This window comes from Henckelia pumila, chromosome 2 (assembly GCF_033568475.1).
Source record: "Henckelia pumila isolate YLH828 chromosome 2, ASM3356847v2, whole genome shotgun sequence".
In the NCBI taxonomy this organism is placed as follows: domain Eukaryota; kingdom Viridiplantae; phylum Streptophyta; class Magnoliopsida; order Lamiales; family Gesneriaceae; genus Henckelia; species Henckelia pumila.
In genome coordinates this window covers 192,529,349-192,549,796 of record NC_133121.1, presented here as the reverse complement: position 1 = coordinate 192,549,796, position 20,448 = coordinate 192,529,349, and the positions used below count along the sequence as shown (strand labels likewise).

The following is a 20,448-nucleotide window of genomic DNA, read 5'->3' as shown; positions in this document are numbered from 1 at the left end:
ATGTTTTTTAAAAAATAAAAGCCATCTATTTTCTCCCGGCAGGAATTGATTCCGTCATTTAGATCAGTGTATAAATCTATTACCTATATAAAAAAGTGAATAAAAGGGCAAAGTTTTACGATTGTGAATTTACAACTTTGCCCTTTTATTTCTTCTTTTATATACTTTAACATGTTTCTACAAGGTTATAATAGTAAATATGTACACACAATTCATTCATAAAACAAGGGCATGAAAGTAAATATATGTTTCTCATTAAATATAATAATATATATTAAGCCAAATAAATAAAGGAAATTAAATACATAGAATATGTGCCCACCGTTTCCAATGTTTGTTGACTAACTTAAATAGAAGAATATGTTTGTCAGTAAATATTATAATATATATTAAGCCAAATAAATAAAGAAAATTAAATACATAGAATATGTGGCCACCGTTTCCAATGTTTGCTGACTAACTTAAATACAACAAATTAAATACATAATAAAAAGTGGGCCGACCGTTTCAAGAGGTTTACATAAGAACACCAACTTATGCCCCTCCAACGTCTACAAACATTTCCCACTGGCCCGTTTCAGAAAACCCATTTACAGAGAAGCGATTGATTGTTTAAGAAGGTTTGCTAAATAGATTATACCACTCAATCCCCTCCAACGATCCAAAAAAAAAAAAACCACTGGAAGAAGAATAAACGAAGGAAGAGATTAGCAATTGTGGTTGCACCAGCTGTGGCTTGTCAATGGGTCGAAAACCATCAATTTTCTCTTCAAAAAGGTTTGGGCATGCTCTTGGAAATCAACACATTTTTTATGTTCTTGGTGTTTCTTGTAATTCTAGATTTAGCATTTATTTGAACACAATTGACTAGGAATTTTGAGTCCTACGCTCTTTCTTGGTTTTTTTTTTCCATAAAAAAAATAGGAGAAATTGCATATATCACCCTTGTGAAATTTCGTGTTAGCTAATAACCCCATGTGAAATTTTTTTAAACTAATAACCCCTGTGATTCTAGATTTATAGCATACACATCCCTTCTGGCTAAAAAATGACGAAAATGCCCTCGACTTTTATGAACTATTTAATTTATCATTTATTTTATGTAGGGATATTTTCGTCATTTTTTAGCTGAAAAGGGTGTGTATGCTACAAATCTAGAGTATTAAAGTGGATAATAATCTTGCTTCTTCAAATTGTGGAATCTATACATTTAGAGTGTTAGGACAAGTGTTTCATACGCTCCCGCCCTTGAATCCTCATGAGGGGAAACCATCTCATTTTCAGTTGTATTTTTGGGATAATGACAACGAATTGGCTAATAGGATGAGCGTTTTTGACAATGCTGATATTTATGAAGGTACTATGAAGCTATTAATGGATGTCATGAAAAAAAATCCATATGCTGAATTGTTGCACAGGATAAATGATTTTCTCTATATTGAAGATGTAACCCTTCAAATATGCAAAAATGCTGGGGTAGATCAGCGATGCTACAACAATCCTACAGTAGATCAATTTGCTGCTATTTGGATTAAGGGCAATAATCCGAATATTCCATATGATAGGGATATAGTACTTCATGGGTATGATGGACAGAAACATAGGATAAAACATTATTTTGGATGTTACGATCCTTTGCACTATCCACTTCTTTTCCCAAACGGTGAAAATGGATGACACCAAAATATTCCTAAATTTAAGAATGACAGTTCTGTTATGCAATCACATCATACTACAAAGAGTCCAACGAATTTCTCCTCGGTGGAATCTATTCTTCGCCCGGAAGACACTGGTACATTTTTTTTTTAATTTTTAGTACTTATTCTTCCATATGCTATATAATTATGCGGATGATAAAATTATGTTGTTTGATGCAAAAAATTAAATTATTATTTATGAATGTGTATTGAAATTATATAGTCTCACAATATACAATTATCTAGGTTTTTATAAAAATGTTTTACTCATCATCATCATAATCATCATGATTATATCTCAAAATTAAATTAATTCTATTAAAAACAATTGTATAAAATAATAATAATAATTAATATTAATTATCAGTTTATTATTATGATTGATTTTGTTAACTTCTTTGGTTTATTCAATATTTAAAAATTATGTTTAATTATAATTATATTTTTCTATGCAAAAATTAAATTAGGTTTAGATTTAGATTTAGATGAACTTGCAAATGAATTGAAATTATATTTATTTACTATCACAATATACAATGAATAATTGTTTTTAAACACAGTATTTTACTCATTTTATCATTATATATATATATATATATATATTATAAATCTCTATTAAATTAATTTTGAAAAATTCAATACATAAATAATAATAAGAATAATAAATTATTATTCTTATTTTTTAAAACTTATTTTGTTGATCAAATATTTTAAAAAATTTATAATTAATTATAATTCAAAGTTTATGTTCTACATTTTAATTTAAATAAAAATAAATAAACTTATGTATATTTGTACATGTTTTTTGGAAATTGTTTAAATTTGTCTTGGTTACTAAGAGGTAATTGAATATTAATGAATATAATATTTTATGTACAATATCTTACTGTTGCTTTGTGTTATAATTTAAATGGTAAGTTTATAGATTTGATCTTGTTAATTGTACTTTGATATTTCAAAAAAATAATATTTTATACAATTTTTTACCGTATTTACAGCTGTTAGAAGAGATAGCAACAAGATGGTTTCTTGTCGTGAATACTATTGTTATAAATTTCAGATGAGAAACAATAGTTCATCGGTTCTTTTATACTCAAGGGAGATTGTTTCAACAATATGCAGTTGACATGTACATCAAACTTGAGACGACTTGATTAGATTATTACAGAAACAATCAAGCTGAATTGAGATCAGAGTATTATCAAGGCATTGTGGATAGCATCAATTGTGGACAAAATAGAGGAAGTGAAATTGGTAAAAGAATTGTACTGTCTGTGTCGTTCATTGGAGGTCCAAGAGACATGCGAAGAAGATATCTAGATGCAATGGCATTGGTACGGAAGTTCGGAAAACCAGATCTCTTTATAACAATGACTTGTAATCCGGAGTGGAAAGAAATAAAAGATAACTTGAAAGGCAATCAACGAGCTCAGGATCGACCGGATTTGACATCTAGAGTTTTCAGAGCAAAAGTACAAAATCTGAAAAAAGAAATAACTCAGAAATCACTGTTTGGAGAAGTTTGTGCTTATGTTTATGTTGTTGAATTCCAAAAGCGCGGACTACCTCATATTCACATGTTGGTCATATTGAAGAAAGAACATAAAATAAACAACAATGATCAATTTGATGATTATGTTTTGGCTGAACTTCCCCAAAAAGAGAAAAATCCAAGGTTATTTGACCTTGTTGTGAAGCATATGATGCATGGACCATGTGGACATTTGAATAGTAAAAACTCTTGCATGATCGCAGGACAATGCAAGAGCCATTATCCACGAAAGTTTTGTGAGAGAACGGTACAAGGAGAAGATGGTTATCCTATTTATTGGAGAAGGGACGATAGTCAAACAGTGGATGCAAGAAGAGCAAAGTTAAATAATCAGTGGGTTGTTCCCTACAATCCTTACCTTCTTATGAGATATGATTGCCACATAAATGTTGAAATTTGTTCCGGATTGACTGCTGTTAAATATCTGTACAAGTACATTTACAAAGGCCATGACAAAGTTGCTGTGCACATTGCATCAGGAAATGAAGTCGGAACTGTAGATGAAATTAAAAATTTCCAAGATGCAAGATGGGTTTCTGCACAAGAAGCATTATGGCGAATTTATGAGTTTGAGCTTAATGAAATTTCTCCGGCTGTCATCAATTTGGCATTACATTTGCCAAATAAACATTGTGTCACATTCTGGAAGAATCAAAATTTAGATTATGTTTTGCGCCAAGAATATAACTCAAAAACAATGTTAACCGAATTTTTTCATACTTGCTCAGTGAATGCAAAGGCAAAGACATTGTTATACATTGAGTTCCCTGAATATTATGTTTGGGACAACCAGAGTAAAAGTTGGCACGAGAGAAAGAAAAGAAGAGTAATTGGTCGTATAAATGCTGCAAACCCAATCGAAGGAGAAAGATACTATTTGAGGCTCTTGCTAAGTCATGTAAGAGGACCCATTTCTTTTGACTATTTGCTAATGGTTAATGGAAATCGTTATTTGAGTTTTAAAGAATCGGCACAGAAAAGAGGCTTACTTGAATCTGATCAAAGTAATTTTGAATGTATGAACAAAGCTGTTACCTTCCAAATGCCACATGCTTTGAGAAGATTATTTGCAACAATTTTGGTCTATTGTGAGCCAGCTGATGTTAGATCATTATGGGATACATATTTTGAAGCAATGTCCGATGATTTGCAAAGACAGTTTCATCAGAACCGAGAATTCTTGGTCTCAAAAACACTTGAGAGTATAAATTTAATTTTGGAGAGCATGGAAAAACAAATCGGTGGTTTTGATCTTCCACGAATATCTCTGGACATTCCTCAGTCCAATGAAAAATTTTGTCGAGAAATAGAAGAAGAAAAATCTATACAAATATCAGACGATGATTATTGTGCGCAATTCAAATTAAATGTTGCACAACAAGAAGCATTTGAACAAATTATGGAGTCTGTGAATATGGGAAATGGTGGATTATTTTTTGTCAATGGACCTAGAGGAACTGGAAAAACGTTTTTATATAGAGCATTGTTGGCAAATATCAGGAAAAATAAAATGATTGCCCCAGCTACAGCCACTTCAGGAGTTGCAGCTTCAATATTACCAGGTGGTCGAACTGCTCATTCACGCTTTAAAATTCCAATTGATTTACATGAAGAAAGTTATTGTTCAATATCAAAACAAAGTGGTCTAGCGGAATTGTTACGGAAAACCAAACTAATTGTATGGGATGAAGCTCCAATGGCAAAAAGAACAGCAATTGAAGCAGTTGATCGAACTCTACAAGATATAACTGGAATTCAAAGGTTTTTTGGTGGAAAAGTGGTAGTTCTTGGAGGAGATTTTATGCAAGTTTTGCATGTTCTTCCAAAAGCTAATGTCCAAGAAACTATAAATGCAAGTTTGGTCAAATACTATTTATTTAGTGAAATGAAACAACTAACTTTGTTTGAGAACATGAGAGCAAGAACTGACCCAAATTTTTGCGATTTCTTGCTTCGCATTGGGAATGGAACTGAACATACAGATCTTCAAGGAAATGTTAAGATTCCCAATGACATGATCATAAAATTTGACGGCGATGACGAGGAGTTTTCAGAGTAGAAATTGATTGATGAAATATTTCCAGATTTGCAAAATAATTATCATTCACCAACTTATATGACAAGTCGAGCAATTCTTGCATCGAAGAATGAGTATGTAGATCGATTGAATGACAAAATCATCCACATTTTTCCTGGAGATGCTCACGTATTTACAAGTTTTGATGAGGCTATTGATGTTTCTCAAAACTATTATCCCCAAGAATTTTTAAATTCATTAACCCCCAATGGAATGCCTCCTCATCGCTTGGTGCTCAAAAAGAATTGCACAATTATGTTGCTCCGAAATCTAGACCCCTCAGATGGTTTGTGCAATGGGACCAGAATGGTTTGCCTATCATTTGACTCCAATGTTATTCATGCTGAGATTTCTATTGGCCAACACACTGGAAAACAAGTATTCATTCCTCGAATACCGTTATCTCCTGCTGAAAATGAAGAATACCCTTTCCAGTTTCGAAGAAAACAATTCCCCGTCCGCCTTTGTTTTGCAATGACAATTAACAAAGCTCAAAGCCAAACAATACCTAATGTTGGGGTATATTTGCCTCATTCTGTTTTTTCCCATGGACAATTATATGTTGCATTATCTAGAGGCACATCAAGTGAAACCACAAAAGTTTTGATTCGACCGGATGCAATTCAAAATACTGATGATACTCGAACCAAAAATGTGGTTTATAAGGAGGTTCTGGACAAAAGTTTGTAAGGGAAAACTTGGTATGCTGATTTTCTTCGGGTATCAGATATAACGTACAAGAGTACGCTCAGGTAAAACTGCCTTATCTCTGCTCATTCTATTTTTCAATTTATAATTAGGTTATTTTGTAAATTTTGTATATATTGTTACTAGCATTATCTTTTTTTACTTTCAGGTTCCATTGGCCACAATAAAAATACAAATAAGGCTAGAGGCTCTGTTTTTTTTGATTTAATGCATACACGGAATATGGAAAGGTTGTTCAGACTACTCATTACATTACTTCTAAATATTCTCATTAAATTTTATGCTTATTAATGGTGTCATACAACAGCATACAAACAACCGATAAAAATTGATAAAAGCAGGGTGCTTCTATATGTCGAAATTATCACATCTGTTCCGAGCATCCAGACTCCATGGCTCGGCAATGGAGTTGGAACAAGTTAGGTTGGTGCCGAATAAGTAAATCACAAGCTAAGTGTTCGACAAAAACGAGGTAGGTAAATCCTCTGGAAACTTTATATTATTGTATCTACTCTATAAAAACTATGGCCTATATGCTGCTGAACTTCTTGAAGCTTAATCCAATGATGAATCACATGGGTCTTTATTTTGGGAACTCTCATTGACTCATGTACACCATGGCATATTAAATTTTCTGGAACAAGCTATTGGTTGACAATTAATATATGATTACCTGGTGGAATCTTATGAAACTATAATTTATTACTGATTATTTTTTTGGGATAGGGATAAATCTCATGAAAGGGGAAAGGACAAACAGACAGAATGAGAAACATCTTGTGAGCTATCAATACAAACCAAGGGATTGTCACCTAACAAAAGATAAGCACCGGACATAACTACAAGACTTCTCTTATTCAACAATAATTTATAACTTTTTTTAGATATTGTTTACTACCTAACTGTATCTTTTTTACTTTCGGATTTCATTGGTCACAAGTAAATATACAAATAAGCATAGCCTAGTGTATTTATATGTCATACACGAGATCTGAAAATTTTTCTCACACGACTCATGACTATACTTCTAAATATTATCTTATAACTTTATGCTCATTAATGTGTGGTTATATGTCATACAGCGCCTTACATAGAAGACTACTGTAAAAATATATAAGAGGAGTTTGCCTACTGGGCTTGAATATAGGTATTTTGCTCTTCTCTTTCATACAATTTTTGTTGCTTTCTTGTGTATTTATATTTATATTTCTACTCTGGTATGGTATGGTTTTTTATGTTACAGTTGTGTTTCTGGTTGAATTATGAAAAGGGTTCTCGTAATTGTTGATGATTTATTTGTTTTCATGCTTTAAATTTCAAATTCTTTTGTATTGTTTGGAAAGGGGATGGAACTATGGTTACAATGAATTATGGTTCTTATCTGTTCACATATGTTCCAAAATTTATGATTTTGTTCTTTGCAACAGAGAATATCATTATTGCTCCAATATACTCAGCATTTTAATGTAGTGTTAATGTCACTGGTAAAAGCAAATTGATTTAGTGGCGTTGCTGCATCAACGATCCTTAGGCTTCGTTACGTCACTACTTGAAGTATGCTAAGTCTCCTTTAAATAGGTAAGTTGTGTTCATTAATCGTTATGAACATTACTTTTTTAATTTGTTAGAAATTGAAAATTTTATTATTAGTTTAATGATCCATTATCACTGCAGGAAAATCCATTTTTGCCCTACAATAAACCAATGTTGCGTCTTGTCTACAGATCAACCCACAGATGGGTTTAATTTGAGTTTGGACATCACGCCCAGTGCCGACCGACAAGCAGCTCTCCCTCGAGTAAGATTTTATCCCTTTACTGGAACCCCTTACACATTCGATCCTTTCACCGGAAAACCAATTTTTCCTCGGAGATGAACTTTCCAATTCCCTAATATTTGCCAAAATGATCTCCTATCATTGTTTTTCTGAACCAATTGTTTTTCCATTTCTTTGTTTATTTTAGTTATTATTTTTTTTTAAAAAAAATACGTTTAAAATGTTTTTATTTGTATTGTGTTCAATGAGGAAATATAATGAAAGTATTTTTTTTCCCAATTCATTCACCTTATTGTTAACTACAATATCAAATTTGTCTCCATATGACGATAATATTGGAACCAATAACTCCAAATTATTACCTCGATTTCAATGAGGCACAATGGTTCAAAATGATCATCATCAAAACATTTCCCTACGTTTGCTTAATACAAAAATACACAATCATGGATACTTACCATAATTTATTTTCCCATGATTACAGCCTTATTTATTCGAAATATCAATACGCGATATATATATACACATATATATAACTTAAAAATATATATACCACATGGAAAACCTTTTGTCTCAAAATATTAATCGTATTTAATTTTGAATATTTTAAAATTTGAATTTTTCAGTTCTACTCCTTATTTCATTCTTATATGCATCCCTTAATGACACATTTATATTAGTCCAAATTACAATAAATGGTGCATTAATCAAAATATTAATACTGTTTTTCAAAGAAAAAAAAAATATTTATACACTTATAAACTTACCGATTGCTCATTTGCACCATTCTTTCACCAACTAAAACGAAATATACAAATAACTGATATGAGATTAATTTCTAATCTGAATTAAAAAATCATGGAAATCAATACTACTAATTACATATTCAATTCAAATTTAAAAAGACATGGAAATCAATACTACTAATTATATATTGTAATTAATTAATGAAATCCATACTTCTTTGCAAATAAATTACCTCAGACATCCTGTTTACAAAAAATACCTACGACATCCAATTCAAAATATTCATTCTTCAATCATTTCAAATTTAAAATTTAAGACATAATTGATAATAAATTTTACCGATTCTCCATTTGCACTGTTGCGGCCAACCATAAACGGCAGTCAAATATAACCACTACTCTACTATATTCCTTTATTTTACATTCAAAATCTACCAAACGACTATCAATTCTATTAATTACGTATTATAATAAATAATAAATAATGAAATCCCTTCTTCTTAGCAAACGAAATAACTCCAGCCAAATCCATTCCAAAAAATAGCTTCTGTAATCATTTTGAATTCAAATTTCAGACGCACGTAATGATGATGAATCAAATTTTATTAATGAATCATAACCAATTTAAACAGCCATTAATTTTCATTATTTAAATTATATGAATATATATATATATATATATAACATCATCATAAACAACAAAAAATATTACCAATCTTTACACAACACAAACAAAAAAAAATTTCTCCTATTCACACAATCATGGAGAAATCTGACATTCATCTTATCAATTCATTACAAGCAAATCAAAAGGCCATACAGATTAAGGTGCTTGTTATTCGACAAGGAAATGAATACTCCACAAAGCATGGTACAAAAATCCGGAAAATAATATTCTTGGATGAAGAGGTAAGTTTTCTAGCATAACTTTACTATAAAATAATCATTTCAAACATACAAATTTAAAAATACTTCTTTCGTCAAACATTTTTTTTAAATGTTTCTCTTATTAGTATTACTTTAACTACTTCCTTTGTTAATTTCTCTACATAAAAATATTATCGAGATGATTTTTGAATTAACTTAATTTACTAAATTTCCTTTTGCATTTGTTCAAGGGTACAATGATTCAAGGTGTAATGTTTTCAACCATTATTCAACAATTTCAAGATCAATTGAAGATCAACAAGAGCTATATTATTTGCAACCCGATTGTCCAGCCGATAGACAAAAAATTCTCCAATGTGAATGACAAAATCCAGCTTCAAATCCAAAGAACAACGACTATGCGTGAGGCACAACCAGAACTACAAACTTCCAGCCTAAGTTGGGACTTTAAAGAATTTGCTTATTTAAAATCAACAACAACCATTGATGATGACCACGGTAACTGATCTATCTATAATTTCTTTAAATAATTGTGCTACAAAATAATTTATTAAACATCATTCCCATTTTATGCAGATGTGGTTGGCATTTTGATCAAAGTCCGAGATGTTTTTCGCTTTAAGAATGATGAAACTAAAAAATTTGGCTACAAGAGGGAAGTAACTCTGATGAACACAATGTAAGTTTGAAACTTATAACCAACCAACTCACCAAATATTTTAAAATGTTATATCTCACAGGTTAGAAACTATCACGATCAACTTATGGGATGATCTCGCACTAAACGAAGGACAACTGCTGCAACAAAATGGAGCTACACACACAATTGTGGCCTTCTCCAACCTTAGATTGACTACATATCTAGGTAATTTCTACTAAGTTTTTATGATACTGTTATGTCAAATAATTTAAAATTGCCTCATTCTCTATATCATAATCCAGGGTCAACTCAGTTGCAATCATCATTTACGACGGGAATAGTACTAAACCCTACTTGTGCAAAAAAGGAGATTATCGACTTATGGTGTGTGTAAAATATTCGTTTTATTATCGTTTTAATTACTTTTTTTAAGAGATTTATCGTCTAAATTTTACTACCACTTATCAATATATTTCTAAAATATATATATATATATATATATATATATAGATAACAGGCTAAAAAATGTCGTGTGGACACAAAGTCTTAATTCATTGTGGATTGAGAAAATAATTAGAGAATGCGGCGAGATCAAATTACATCAATTGTTGGATGAAGGTCCTTCTTTGACACCGGTATAAAAACAATACTTATTTCCCATCATATATTTTAATAATGTATAAATATATATATATGTATTTATATATATATATATATATATATATTATAAATATATTTTTATAATTTATGTCCGTTCACAAAAACCCATGCACATTAATGTTATTTATGTAATTATTTTCATAGGAACTGTTTTACTGGTTTAAAGCATATATATGTGAGATTGAAAATAAATCAAAGCCATGGTATGACGCGTGTACCAATTGTCTCAAAGCAATCGTAAAAACGACGGATAAAATATAGGAAATCTTCTACCAAAAATTTCCGCAGAATAACGTAAAAAATGTTTCAAATGGGAATTCCCCTTTAAAAAAAAATAATAATTTTAATTCTTTTTCTACTACGGCTACCAATATATACATACACATATATCTATATCTACCTCTATATATATATATATATATATATATATATATATATATATATAAAATGTGAATTAAAGTCAAAATTTTTCATTGCGCACTACAAGAAAACATGGACGGCTTAACTAAAACCATCGCAATTAGCGACGGTTTAATAAAAAATCGTCGCTGAAAAGTACGGCAAAATTACAGACGAAATAATAATGTGTCCCCAAATCTAGCGACAAATTTCAAATTATATGTCGTTAATTTGAGACTAACAAATATAATTGTCGAAATAAATTAATGCGACGATTGTGTTACATGATTTGTCGCTAATTACGATGGAATTCAAACGATTTAAACCGTCGTTGTTGATGAGGTAATCTCATTAGTGACTAATTGAATTATTAGTTCCTAATTTTAACGACTATTGTATAAAAAACTGTCTCTAATAACGACTGTAAAACAAGTGTCTCAACTCATTTTTGGGCCTCGGAAGAGTATGGTTGTTAGTTGGGCTTCAACTCCTGTGGGCCTCTGAAATGGACCAAGGTTGGCAGAGTCCATCGAGAAAAACAAAAGAAAGTTATCAGAACAAATCCAAGAGATTAACTAACATAAACAGAAACTCAAGCGAGAAAAAATCCAGCTGAAGAGCTCCAAGATTCGAGAATCAAAAGTGCAGAAAGGAAATAAAGATCGGTGTAGAGAGATCTCATAAGCAGAGACTTTCTTGTATCTAGTTATTGTTCTTGGTTTAGTTTTCAGCTTGTATAGAACTTGAGGAAAATACTCCTTGATTGAGTAATAAAATCAGAAGCTTGCTCTCCTGTGGATGTAGGCCCTCAAAGGCTGAACCACGTAATTCTTGTGTCTTGATTTTAGTTATTGCTTTGGTGCTTGATTTGATTAATCATTTTGCAAGTGAATTGGTTGGTGATCGAAAGATTGGTGATTGCATAGTGTTCTATCATTTTCTTGGTTCTAAAAATTGGTATATTGTGTATCAAGTGCATTGCGTTGTTTTGGATCAATATCGGTATTACTTCTTTGGTTTCATAACAAGTGGCGCCGTCTGTGGGAAGAATCGAATGCTGAATTATGGGATCTTGGAAGTTTGTTATTGAAAGATTTACTGGCGAGAACGATTTCTCACTATGGAGGATCAAGATGCGAGCCATCTTAATCCATCAAGGTCTGATAGAAGCACTCAAAATCAAGGAGGAGATGTCAGCATCGATCAAGGACAAGTATGAAATTCTGGAGCGACACACAGTGCCATCATTTTATACTTAGGTGATAAACCCCTAAGAGAAGTAGCCAAAGAAAAGACTGCTACGGCTGTGTGGATCAAACTTGAGAGCCTATACATGACAAAATCTCTGGCAAATCGATTATATTTGAAGCAGAGACTATACTCATTCAGAATCAGAGAAGAAAGAATCTTGATGACCAAATCGAGGAATATACAAAGATGATGGATGATCTAGAAAACATCAAAGTAAAACTCGAGGATGAGGATAAGGCTCTCATTCTATTGAATGCTCTTCCAAGAAGTTAGGAAACTTCAGAGATGCTCTATTGTATGGAAGAGAACAAACCATTACACTAGATGAAGTGTTATCTACTATCCAATCAAAGGAACTTCAAAGGAAGATAAATACAAACTCTGAATCACAAGGGGAGAGTTTGATTATCATAGGGAGGAATGATAAAAGAAATCATAGAGAAAACAAGTATAGGTCTCTATGGTAGCGCTTAATATGTCACGCTCAAATTACCATACTCAATCAGATAAACAAAATACGTAGTAGTGTGAGTAGGGATCGTTCCCACGAGTAAAGATAAATTTAATGTGTTCTAAAATGAAAGAAAATGGGGTTTTTGAGTTTGTAATTAACTACTAAAAATTTAAAAGCAATATTTAATGGATTTCTATCAACTATCATGCAAGATTAAGTTATAACGAAGAAATCAATGAGAAACAAGCCTTGATATCGGTCGACTACACCCTTGATATTTATTTATTCAATCATTGATTGCCTAAAAATAATTAATTCTATCGAATATTCATCATTGAAAATTAAATTCCCGTTTCACCTTAATCTTAGTTAATTAGACATCAGCATTCTAGATTAACCCTTACTAATAAATCAACCCGGATACCAGCGATCTAGATTTAAATTTAAGGTATCATTCAAATGAGTAAAACTGACGAATCTAGACAACACAAATACCAGCGATTGTATTTAATCTAGTCAATTGTTGTTCCTACGATTTAACAAATTCTCCAGCGGAAAATATTAAACGCAGTTGCTTCGCAAATTAGTTGATTCAAACAATTACGGATTTGAATTTTAATTTAGCATTAGATTGTATGGCGAAATCCTAAGATGGCCAATCCGAAAATCTCACATACAAGTATGAAATAAAAAAGAACAACTTTTGATACTCAATAAAAATTAAATATTGAAAAATTCGAATCTCATGAATAAACAAAATCAAGGGCTTGTCTTCCTCAACCAAGTTCTAAAACTTAGCCAACAATATTCATGAATTCTATAGAAAATTTAATGAAAGAAAAATTGAATCTAAGAAAAGAGAGAAGAAACCTAGCCGCCAATGTGTTTCTCACTGTAACGACCCACGTACTTCCACCGCATCCCTCCCCAGACCGTAGCATGGGCTCGGACCGCATGGCTCAATTGGTACCAGGGATGATAAGAACTTGTACTTAAGCCTGGAGGTGCAAGGTTCTATCCCTAGGGAGGGCAAACACTCACTGCCAGGAGTGGGGAGGTCATGAGTGCGATGCCCGTCGAACCATGCGGTCCGAGCCCATGCTACGGGCTGGGGAGGGATGCGGTGGAAGGACGTGAATCGTTACAAAAAAAGGCGCCCTTTTTTTTGTAACGACCCACGTCCTTCCACCGCATCCCTAGCTCAATTGGTACCAGGGATGATAAGAACTTGTACTTAAGCCTGGAGGTGCAAGGTTCTATCCCTGGGGAGGGAAAAAACCCACTGCCAAGAGTGGGGAGGTCATGAGTGCGATGTCCGTCAAACCATGCGGTCCGATCCTATGCTACGGGCTGGCAAAGGATGCGGTGGAAGGACGTGGGTCATTACAAAAAAGGGCGCCCTTTTATGTAACGACCCACGTCCTTCCACCGCATCCCTCCCCAGCCTATAGCATGGGCTCGGACCGCATGGTTAGCTAGCTTAATTGGTACCAGGGATGATAAGAACTTGTACTTAAGCCTGGAAGTGCAAGGTTCTATCCCTAGGGAGGGCAAAAACCCACTGCCAGGAGTGGGGAGGTTATGAGTGCGATGTCCGTCGAACCATGCGGTCCGAGCCCATGCTATAGGCTAGGGAGGGATAGCTCAATTGGTACCAGGGATGATAAGAACTTGTACTTAAGCCTAGAGGTGCAAGGTTCTATCCCTGGGGAGGGCAAAAACCCACTGCCAGGAGTGGGGAGGTCATGAGTGCGATGCCCGTCGAACCATGCGGTCCGAGCCCATGCTATAGGCTGGGGAGGGATGCGGTGGAATGACGTGGGTCGTTACATAAAATAGATCAATTGGTACCAGGGATGATAAGAACTTGAACTTAAGCATGGAGGTGCAAGGTTCTATCCGTGGGGAGGACAAAAACCCACTTCCAGGAGTGGGGACGTCATGAGTGCAATGCCCGTCGAACCATGTGGTCCGAGCCCATGCTGCGGGCTGGGGAGGGATGCGGTGGAAGGACGTGGGTTGTTACACTCACGTTCCAAGTCGTCTAAGTCTGATCAATCCCCCTAATTTTTGAGTTATATCAGTATTTAAAGTCTCCAAATCTTCCAAAGATTAATCCTAACTCGGCCAAAGAATTTCCAAAATTAAAAACTCTGCACGCTGGCGTCGCTCGATCGGTAAAGATTGACCGATCGAGCGAGCTAAAATCTTGACCCCTACTGTTCTTCAATTTCTTGGAACCGCTCGATCGGTAGAAGTCTGCGGATCGAGCGGCCAAACTCTGCTTTAAATTTCTGCACGCACAGACACTTCAAGTTCTTTTCAACCAAATCATGCGCAAACCAATTCTTTCCATGCGCGTTTGCACTCCCCAACATTAGCACTCCCCAACAGCGCTGCTTGCGTTGATTACATGCGCTATCGCGCAGCAGCTTCCTTTCCATTCTTTATCCATAATATCACAAACACAGCTGCTCTAAACTTCCTCTTTATCATCTTTTCTCCTCTATTCCTATATTAAATCAAAGACAATGATTAGGAGCTATAAAACCAAATTTATCATTCAAAATGCATCGAATTATAACAAACTATTCCAATTAAACATAAGAAAATATAGACACATCAAACTCCCCCATACTTAAACATTTGCTCGCCCTCGAGCAACACAAAATCAAAAATAAGCTTGAGCTCATAATCCATAACAAAAATAACCATGATTTACACATATGTGCCTTAGGAATTAACTCAATGCATGATCAAGAAAGACGTTAAAATTCTAACAACGGAACAAGTTCAATATCCAAACATTTCAACTTGAGATATAGCCCCGAACGTGTGTGTGTGTGTATGGTCATTAGCAAGTGTCATGCACACTTTACAGGTCCATTCAATGCAAACCCCACATTAGCTCAAGTTGCACACCAACAAATCAATTTAAATCATTGAGAAGTTTTATAGCCTTTTCACTTGTCCGAGTAATTGCACCCGATTATCCTCAACTCCGTACATTCTCCTCCATATTTAGCTCTTGGAATTTGTAGGACTAGAATTTCAATCCTCATTCCAATGTCTCCCCTCACCTTACTAACTCCATTCTTTTCTCTTTTTTTTTCGATTAAGCTCAAAAGGGAGGTTGATAGGCTAGTGACTTCCTAATACTATCACAAGGTTCACACGACCTTCACTATGTCATATACAATTCACAAGCCATGACACATGCTTGCTAAAGAATATTCAAGAACCATATCAAAGTCCAATTTGCATTGGAGATCAAAGTGTTCCAAGGTTAGAAAATCATCTATTTTCAAAAGCATGCACGTCATCAATTAGATATCATCATGGGCTATTAAATTTCAACAGTACAATTCATCACAAACTATGAGCTCTAATTTTTTTTTTCAAAAACACAGCTAAATTCTCTCAATGATTGGCTAAGTCCTCTCCCCCATACTTAAAATCTTACATTGTCCCCTGATAGTCATGTTTGTGTTGTTTATTTTAATGTTATTTAGTTGTTGTTTTGCATTCGTTTATATGTTTTAATTACGTATTTTGTTCGTATTGCATTTTGTGTGTCTACATGATTTGTTTCCCGGTTTTGTGTGTAGGTTGTGCGTTTTGGAGGACGTTAATGAACTAAGAAGCAAAAGAAAATGCTGAGAAGTTTTGACGAAAAAGTGGACCACTCGATCTGCAATGTTCAACCGATCGAGCGGCCGTCTGAAGAAGCAAAACAGTAGGAGCTGGAAATTTGTCTCGCTCGATCTGCAAGATTATACTGATCGAGCGGCCGCATTATATTTGAAGGACAGTAGGATCACATTTTTGCTCGCGCTCGATCGGCAGACTTTAACCGATCGAGCGCGAGGCACTGTTCGGGAGAAGAAATTTTAATTTTGGAAACTCTTTTATTTTGGACTCGAGATTTTTATTAGATCTTTATTTCGTTTTTCTTAGAGAGAATTATCAGATTTAGACGGCAGAAAGCAGAGAACTCTCTTGGCGGCTAGGTTTCTTATCTCTTTTCTTAGATTTACTTTTTCTTTCATGAATTTTTCTAGAGAATTCATGAATATTTGTGGCTAAGCTTTAGTACTTGGTTGAGGAAGACAAACCTTTGATTTTTTAATTCATGAGATTCAAATTTTTCATTGTTTAATTCCAAATTGCGTATCAAGAGTTGTTTTGGATTGATTGTCATGCTTGTATGTGAGATTTTAGGATTGATCACCTTAGGATTTTGCTATACAATCTATTGCTAAATTAGAATTCAAATCCGTAATTGTTTGAATCATCTGATTTTTGAAGCAACTATGATTAATATTTTCCGCTGGTGAATTTGTTAAATCGTAGAAACAACAATTGACTAGATTAAATAAAATCGTTGGTATTGTGTTGTCTAGATTCATCAGTTTTAATCATTTGAATGCTACCGTGGATTTAAATCTAATCACTGGTATTGGGTTAATTTATGGGGTAAGGGTTAACTTAGAATGCTGGTGTCTAGTTAGCTAAAATTAAGGTGAAACATGAATTAAATTTCCAATGATGAATATTCAATGTGAATTAATTATTTTTAGAGAATCGATGATCGAATGAATAATTTCAAGGGTGTAGTCGACCGATACCAAGTCTCGTTAGTTTATTGATCTTTCTTATTTTAATTTTTGCATAGTAGTAAATCCAAAAAAAACCCCTTTTATTATTTTCAGTACTTTAAGAACACTATTTAAATTTCACTTTCCTCGTGAGAACGATCCCTACTCACACTACTGCATAATTTGTTTATCTGATTGAGTTGGGTAATTTGGGCGTGACATGACTTAGCGCTACCAAATTTTGGCGTCGTTGCCGGGGAAGGCGTTTAGTTTATTTTTGTTCTTGTTTTTATTTTTATTTTCTATTATTTCCACCAGTGCTTCTCGGGTTTGTTAATGCTTACAGGAGAATCTTCTGAATAAGAATTCTTATACGATTCAGAGATAGAGAGAACACTCTATAGAAGAAGGAAGTAGGCTCGTAGGAAACAAGAAGAGGACGAGCTACGGACTGAAATTCCTGAGGAAGAAATGGCTGCCAACGCAAATCTGAGTCTGAGACAATTGGGCACTCCTGATCCAAACCAACAACTTTTATGCATTACTTTTCCTACTCTAGAAAATAATGCTACTTTTGGGCTTACATCTGGATTAATTCATTTATTGCCTTCATTTCATGGTCTTGCAGGTGAGGACCCTAACAAGCACTTGATGGAATTCCATGTGGTTTGCACAAGTATGAAACCCCATGGAGTGACCGGGGAGTAGATCCAACTGAGAGCCTTCCCTTTTTCTTTGAAGAGTGCTGCTAAGGATTGGCTGTATTATTTACCCCTCTGAATCCATCACGACTTGGACTGAGATGAAAAGAGTTTTTTTGGAGAAGCACTTACCAGCTTCTAGAGCTGCTAACATCAGGAAGGAAATCTATGGGATAAAGCAATACATAGGGGAATCACTTCATGAATACTGGGAGCGGTTCAAAAAGTTTTGTGCTAGTTGTCCGCAACATCATATAAGTGAAAACTTGTTAATTCAATACACTTATGAAGGGTTGTTACCTCATGACAGGAGCATGTTAGATGCGGCTAGTGGAAGAGTCTTTGTGGATAAAACTCCAGTACAAGCAAGGAAATTGATAGAGAATATGGCTGTCAATTCTCAACAATTTGGCACCAACAGTAATGATCATGCACCCAGACGGGGCAACGAGGTAAATGTTTCTTCCCTTGAACAACAATTAATTTAACTGACGTATTTTGTGCGTCAAATGGCTGTAAGGAATGGACAGACTGCAAAATCATGTGGAATTTGTGCTGCCGTGGGACATGCAACTGACATGTGTCCCACGCTTCAAGAGGAATTTACTGAACAAGTCAATGCAGCAGGAGGATTTCCCGGGCCACCACAACAAAAGTATGATCCTTACTCGAATACATTCAATCCAGGTTGGAAGGATCGTCCCAACTTTAGATACGGAAACCCTCAGACAAATCAACCTGGGCCTCAAGCACAACCGCAAAATCTAGCTTATAGGTCATCGTATCCTCAACAACAACAGCGTCCTCAAGTTCCAATGCCTGGTGAGTTTCTAGAAAACATTTTTAAGGATCTTGAAACTAATACTGTAACTTTTCAACAGGAAACGAGAGAAAGTATCCAAAATTTGAACACTCAGGTGGGGCAGTTGGCAACCGCCATTAATAGGTTGTGAGTGCAATCACCTTGAGGAGTGGAAGAGAGTTAAAGGTTAATGACGAAGTGGTGAAAGAGCCAGTACAGAACGAAGAGGTGGAGGAATCCAAGTTGGAAGAAACTGAGCTTAATCAGGAAGAGACACCGAGAGGTAAGTTTCCTACTCTTTTTGAGTATAAACCAATACCCCCTTTTACCTTAGCATTGAAAGAGTCTTGGAGGGATGAAGGAATTAAGGGGATGTATGAAATTTTTCGTAGATGTGAGGTAAATATTCCTTTGTTAGATGCTATCAAACAAGTACCTCGTTATGCTAATTTTTTGAAAGAGTTTTGTACTTTGAAGAGAAAACACAAACTGAAGGGGTGTCAGAAAGTTGAATTGGGAGAACAGGTTTCTGCTGTAATTCAAATAAAGGTACCCACAAAATGCAAGTATCCAGGTATGTTTTCTATTCCTTGTAAAATAGGAGATGTTCATCTTGATACGGCCATGCTAGATTTAGAAGCATCGATTAATGTCATGTCATACTCTGTTTATGCTTCCTTAAACTTAGGGCCTTTAAATAAAACTGAAATTGTTATCCAGATGGCTGATCGATCTACTATTTATCCTAGGGGTCTGTTAGAAGATGTTCTTGTGCAAGTTAACAATTTGGTCTTTCCTGCTGAATTTTATGTTCTTGACATGAAAAGCAATGATTTGAATAGTCCTATTTTGTTAGGACGACCATTTCTTAAACTTCAAAGTCCATCATAGATGCTAACAATGGAACTATCACTATGGAGTTTGATAGGGAGGTTGTTAAGTTTCATATTTTTGATACCCTGCAAATTCCTGATTGTGAAAGTGTTGTTAATAATCTTGATGTCATTAATCATTTGACACAAGAACACAAGAAGGTTGTGAATGAGGATAAAGTTAAAGAGGTTATTGCAAGACCTATTGAGAATTTTACTGCTGAAATTTTTCGTTCTGATCTGCAGGTACCCAGGAAATAGAAGCAGAGGAAGCAAAGACCAAACATTACTGCAAAACTGTGCAAGTGGGTGAAGGTGGTGAGAAAAACTAGATATGGACCATGAGCAAAAAAAGCATGCAGTTGGGCCGACGACTGTAAAAAGAGGCACAGACTGGGAGGCAACCCAGTGTTCTTTTCTTTTAGTTAGTTTTTATCTTTCATTTTGTTTTTTCGTTTTTATTTTTTTTGTTTTCAGAAGCCGAATGCCGCCACCTCCGTAGTCAAAGTTTCAATATGATTCTTTCATGATTTTGTCCGACGTTGAAGAGGACAGCGACAACACTTAAACCAGGGGAGTTTCGTTTTACATTTTTGCATTGCATTGTGTTTAGTTGTTTGTTTGTG

At 34.3% G+C, this 20,448-nt stretch overlaps 3 protein-coding genes across 4 annotated transcripts; all 3 read left to right on the top strand.

Moving 5' to 3' along the window:
* The first annotated feature begins 629 nt into the window (after positions 1-629).
* On the top strand, positions 630-10,714 carry LOC140882468 (uncharacterized). Of its 2 annotated transcripts, XM_073288493.1 has the most exons (12): positions 630-777; positions 2,696-6,078; positions 6,183-6,264; positions 6,342-6,506; positions 6,761-7,181; positions 7,462-7,612; positions 7,709-7,832; positions 9,676-9,943; positions 10,022-10,124; positions 10,186-10,310; positions 10,388-10,469; positions 10,603-10,714. In XM_073288493.1, exon 2 carries the CDS (start codon positions 2,999-3,001, stop codon positions 5,306-5,308), a length of 2,310 nt encoding a protein of 769 aa, XP_073144594.1. In that variant the 5' UTR covers positions 630-777; positions 2,696-2,998; the 3' UTR covers positions 5,309-6,078; positions 6,183-6,264; positions 6,342-6,506; positions 6,761-7,181; positions 7,462-7,612; positions 7,709-7,832; positions 9,676-9,943; positions 10,022-10,124; positions 10,186-10,310; positions 10,388-10,469; positions 10,603-10,714. The 2 variants fall into 2 exon arrangements, with proteins under 2 accessions (XP_073144594.1, XP_073144595.1); XM_073288494.1 differs by lacking the exons at positions 630-777; positions 10,603-10,714 and adding an exon at positions 1,656-1,792 and having other exon boundaries at positions 10,399-10,506.
* Positions 5,366-6,803, top strand: LOC140879273 (uncharacterized). Its single transcript, XM_073282952.1, has 3 exons — positions 5,366-6,008; positions 6,183-6,264; positions 6,761-6,803. Exons 1-3 carry the CDS (start codon positions 5,366-5,368, stop codon positions 6,801-6,803), a joined length of 768 nt encoding a protein of 255 aa, XP_073139053.1.
* An 8,012-nt stretch (positions 10,715-18,726) lies between the features above and the next one.
* LOC140879272 (uncharacterized) lies at positions 18,727-19,841 on the top strand. Its single transcript, XM_073282951.1, has 2 exons — positions 18,727-19,014; positions 19,095-19,841. Exons 1-2 carry the CDS (start codon positions 18,727-18,729, stop codon positions 19,839-19,841), a joined length of 1,035 nt encoding a protein of 344 aa, XP_073139052.1.
* Positions 19,842-20,448: the final 607 nt, after the last annotated feature.

Bases quoted from the DNA above. Each gene is read 5' to 3' on its own strand.
- LOC140882468 (XM_073288493.1), top strand. From the start codon at position 2,999: ATGCGAAGAAGATATCTAGATGCAATGGCATTGGTACGGAAGTTCGGA.
- LOC140879273 (XM_073282952.1), top strand. From the start codon at position 5,366: ATGACAAGTCGAGCAATTCTTGCATCGAAGAATGAGTATGTAGATCGA. The intron at 6,009-6,182 runs GTTTGTAAGGGA...TTTTACTTTCAG, and splicing joins TAAGGAGGTTCTGGACAAAA to GTTCCATTGGCCACAATAAA. The intron at 6,265-6,760 runs GTTGTTCAGACT...TTTTTGGGATAG, and splicing joins CATACACGGAATATGGAAAG to GGATAAATCTCATGAAAGGG.
- LOC140879272 (XM_073282951.1), top strand. From the start codon at position 18,727: ATGTGTCCCACGCTTCAAGAGGAATTTACTGAACAAGTCAATGCAGCA. The intron at 19,015-19,094 runs GTAACTTTTCAA...CGCCATTAATAG, and splicing joins AGGATCTTGAAACTAATACT to GTTGTGAGTGCAATCACCTT.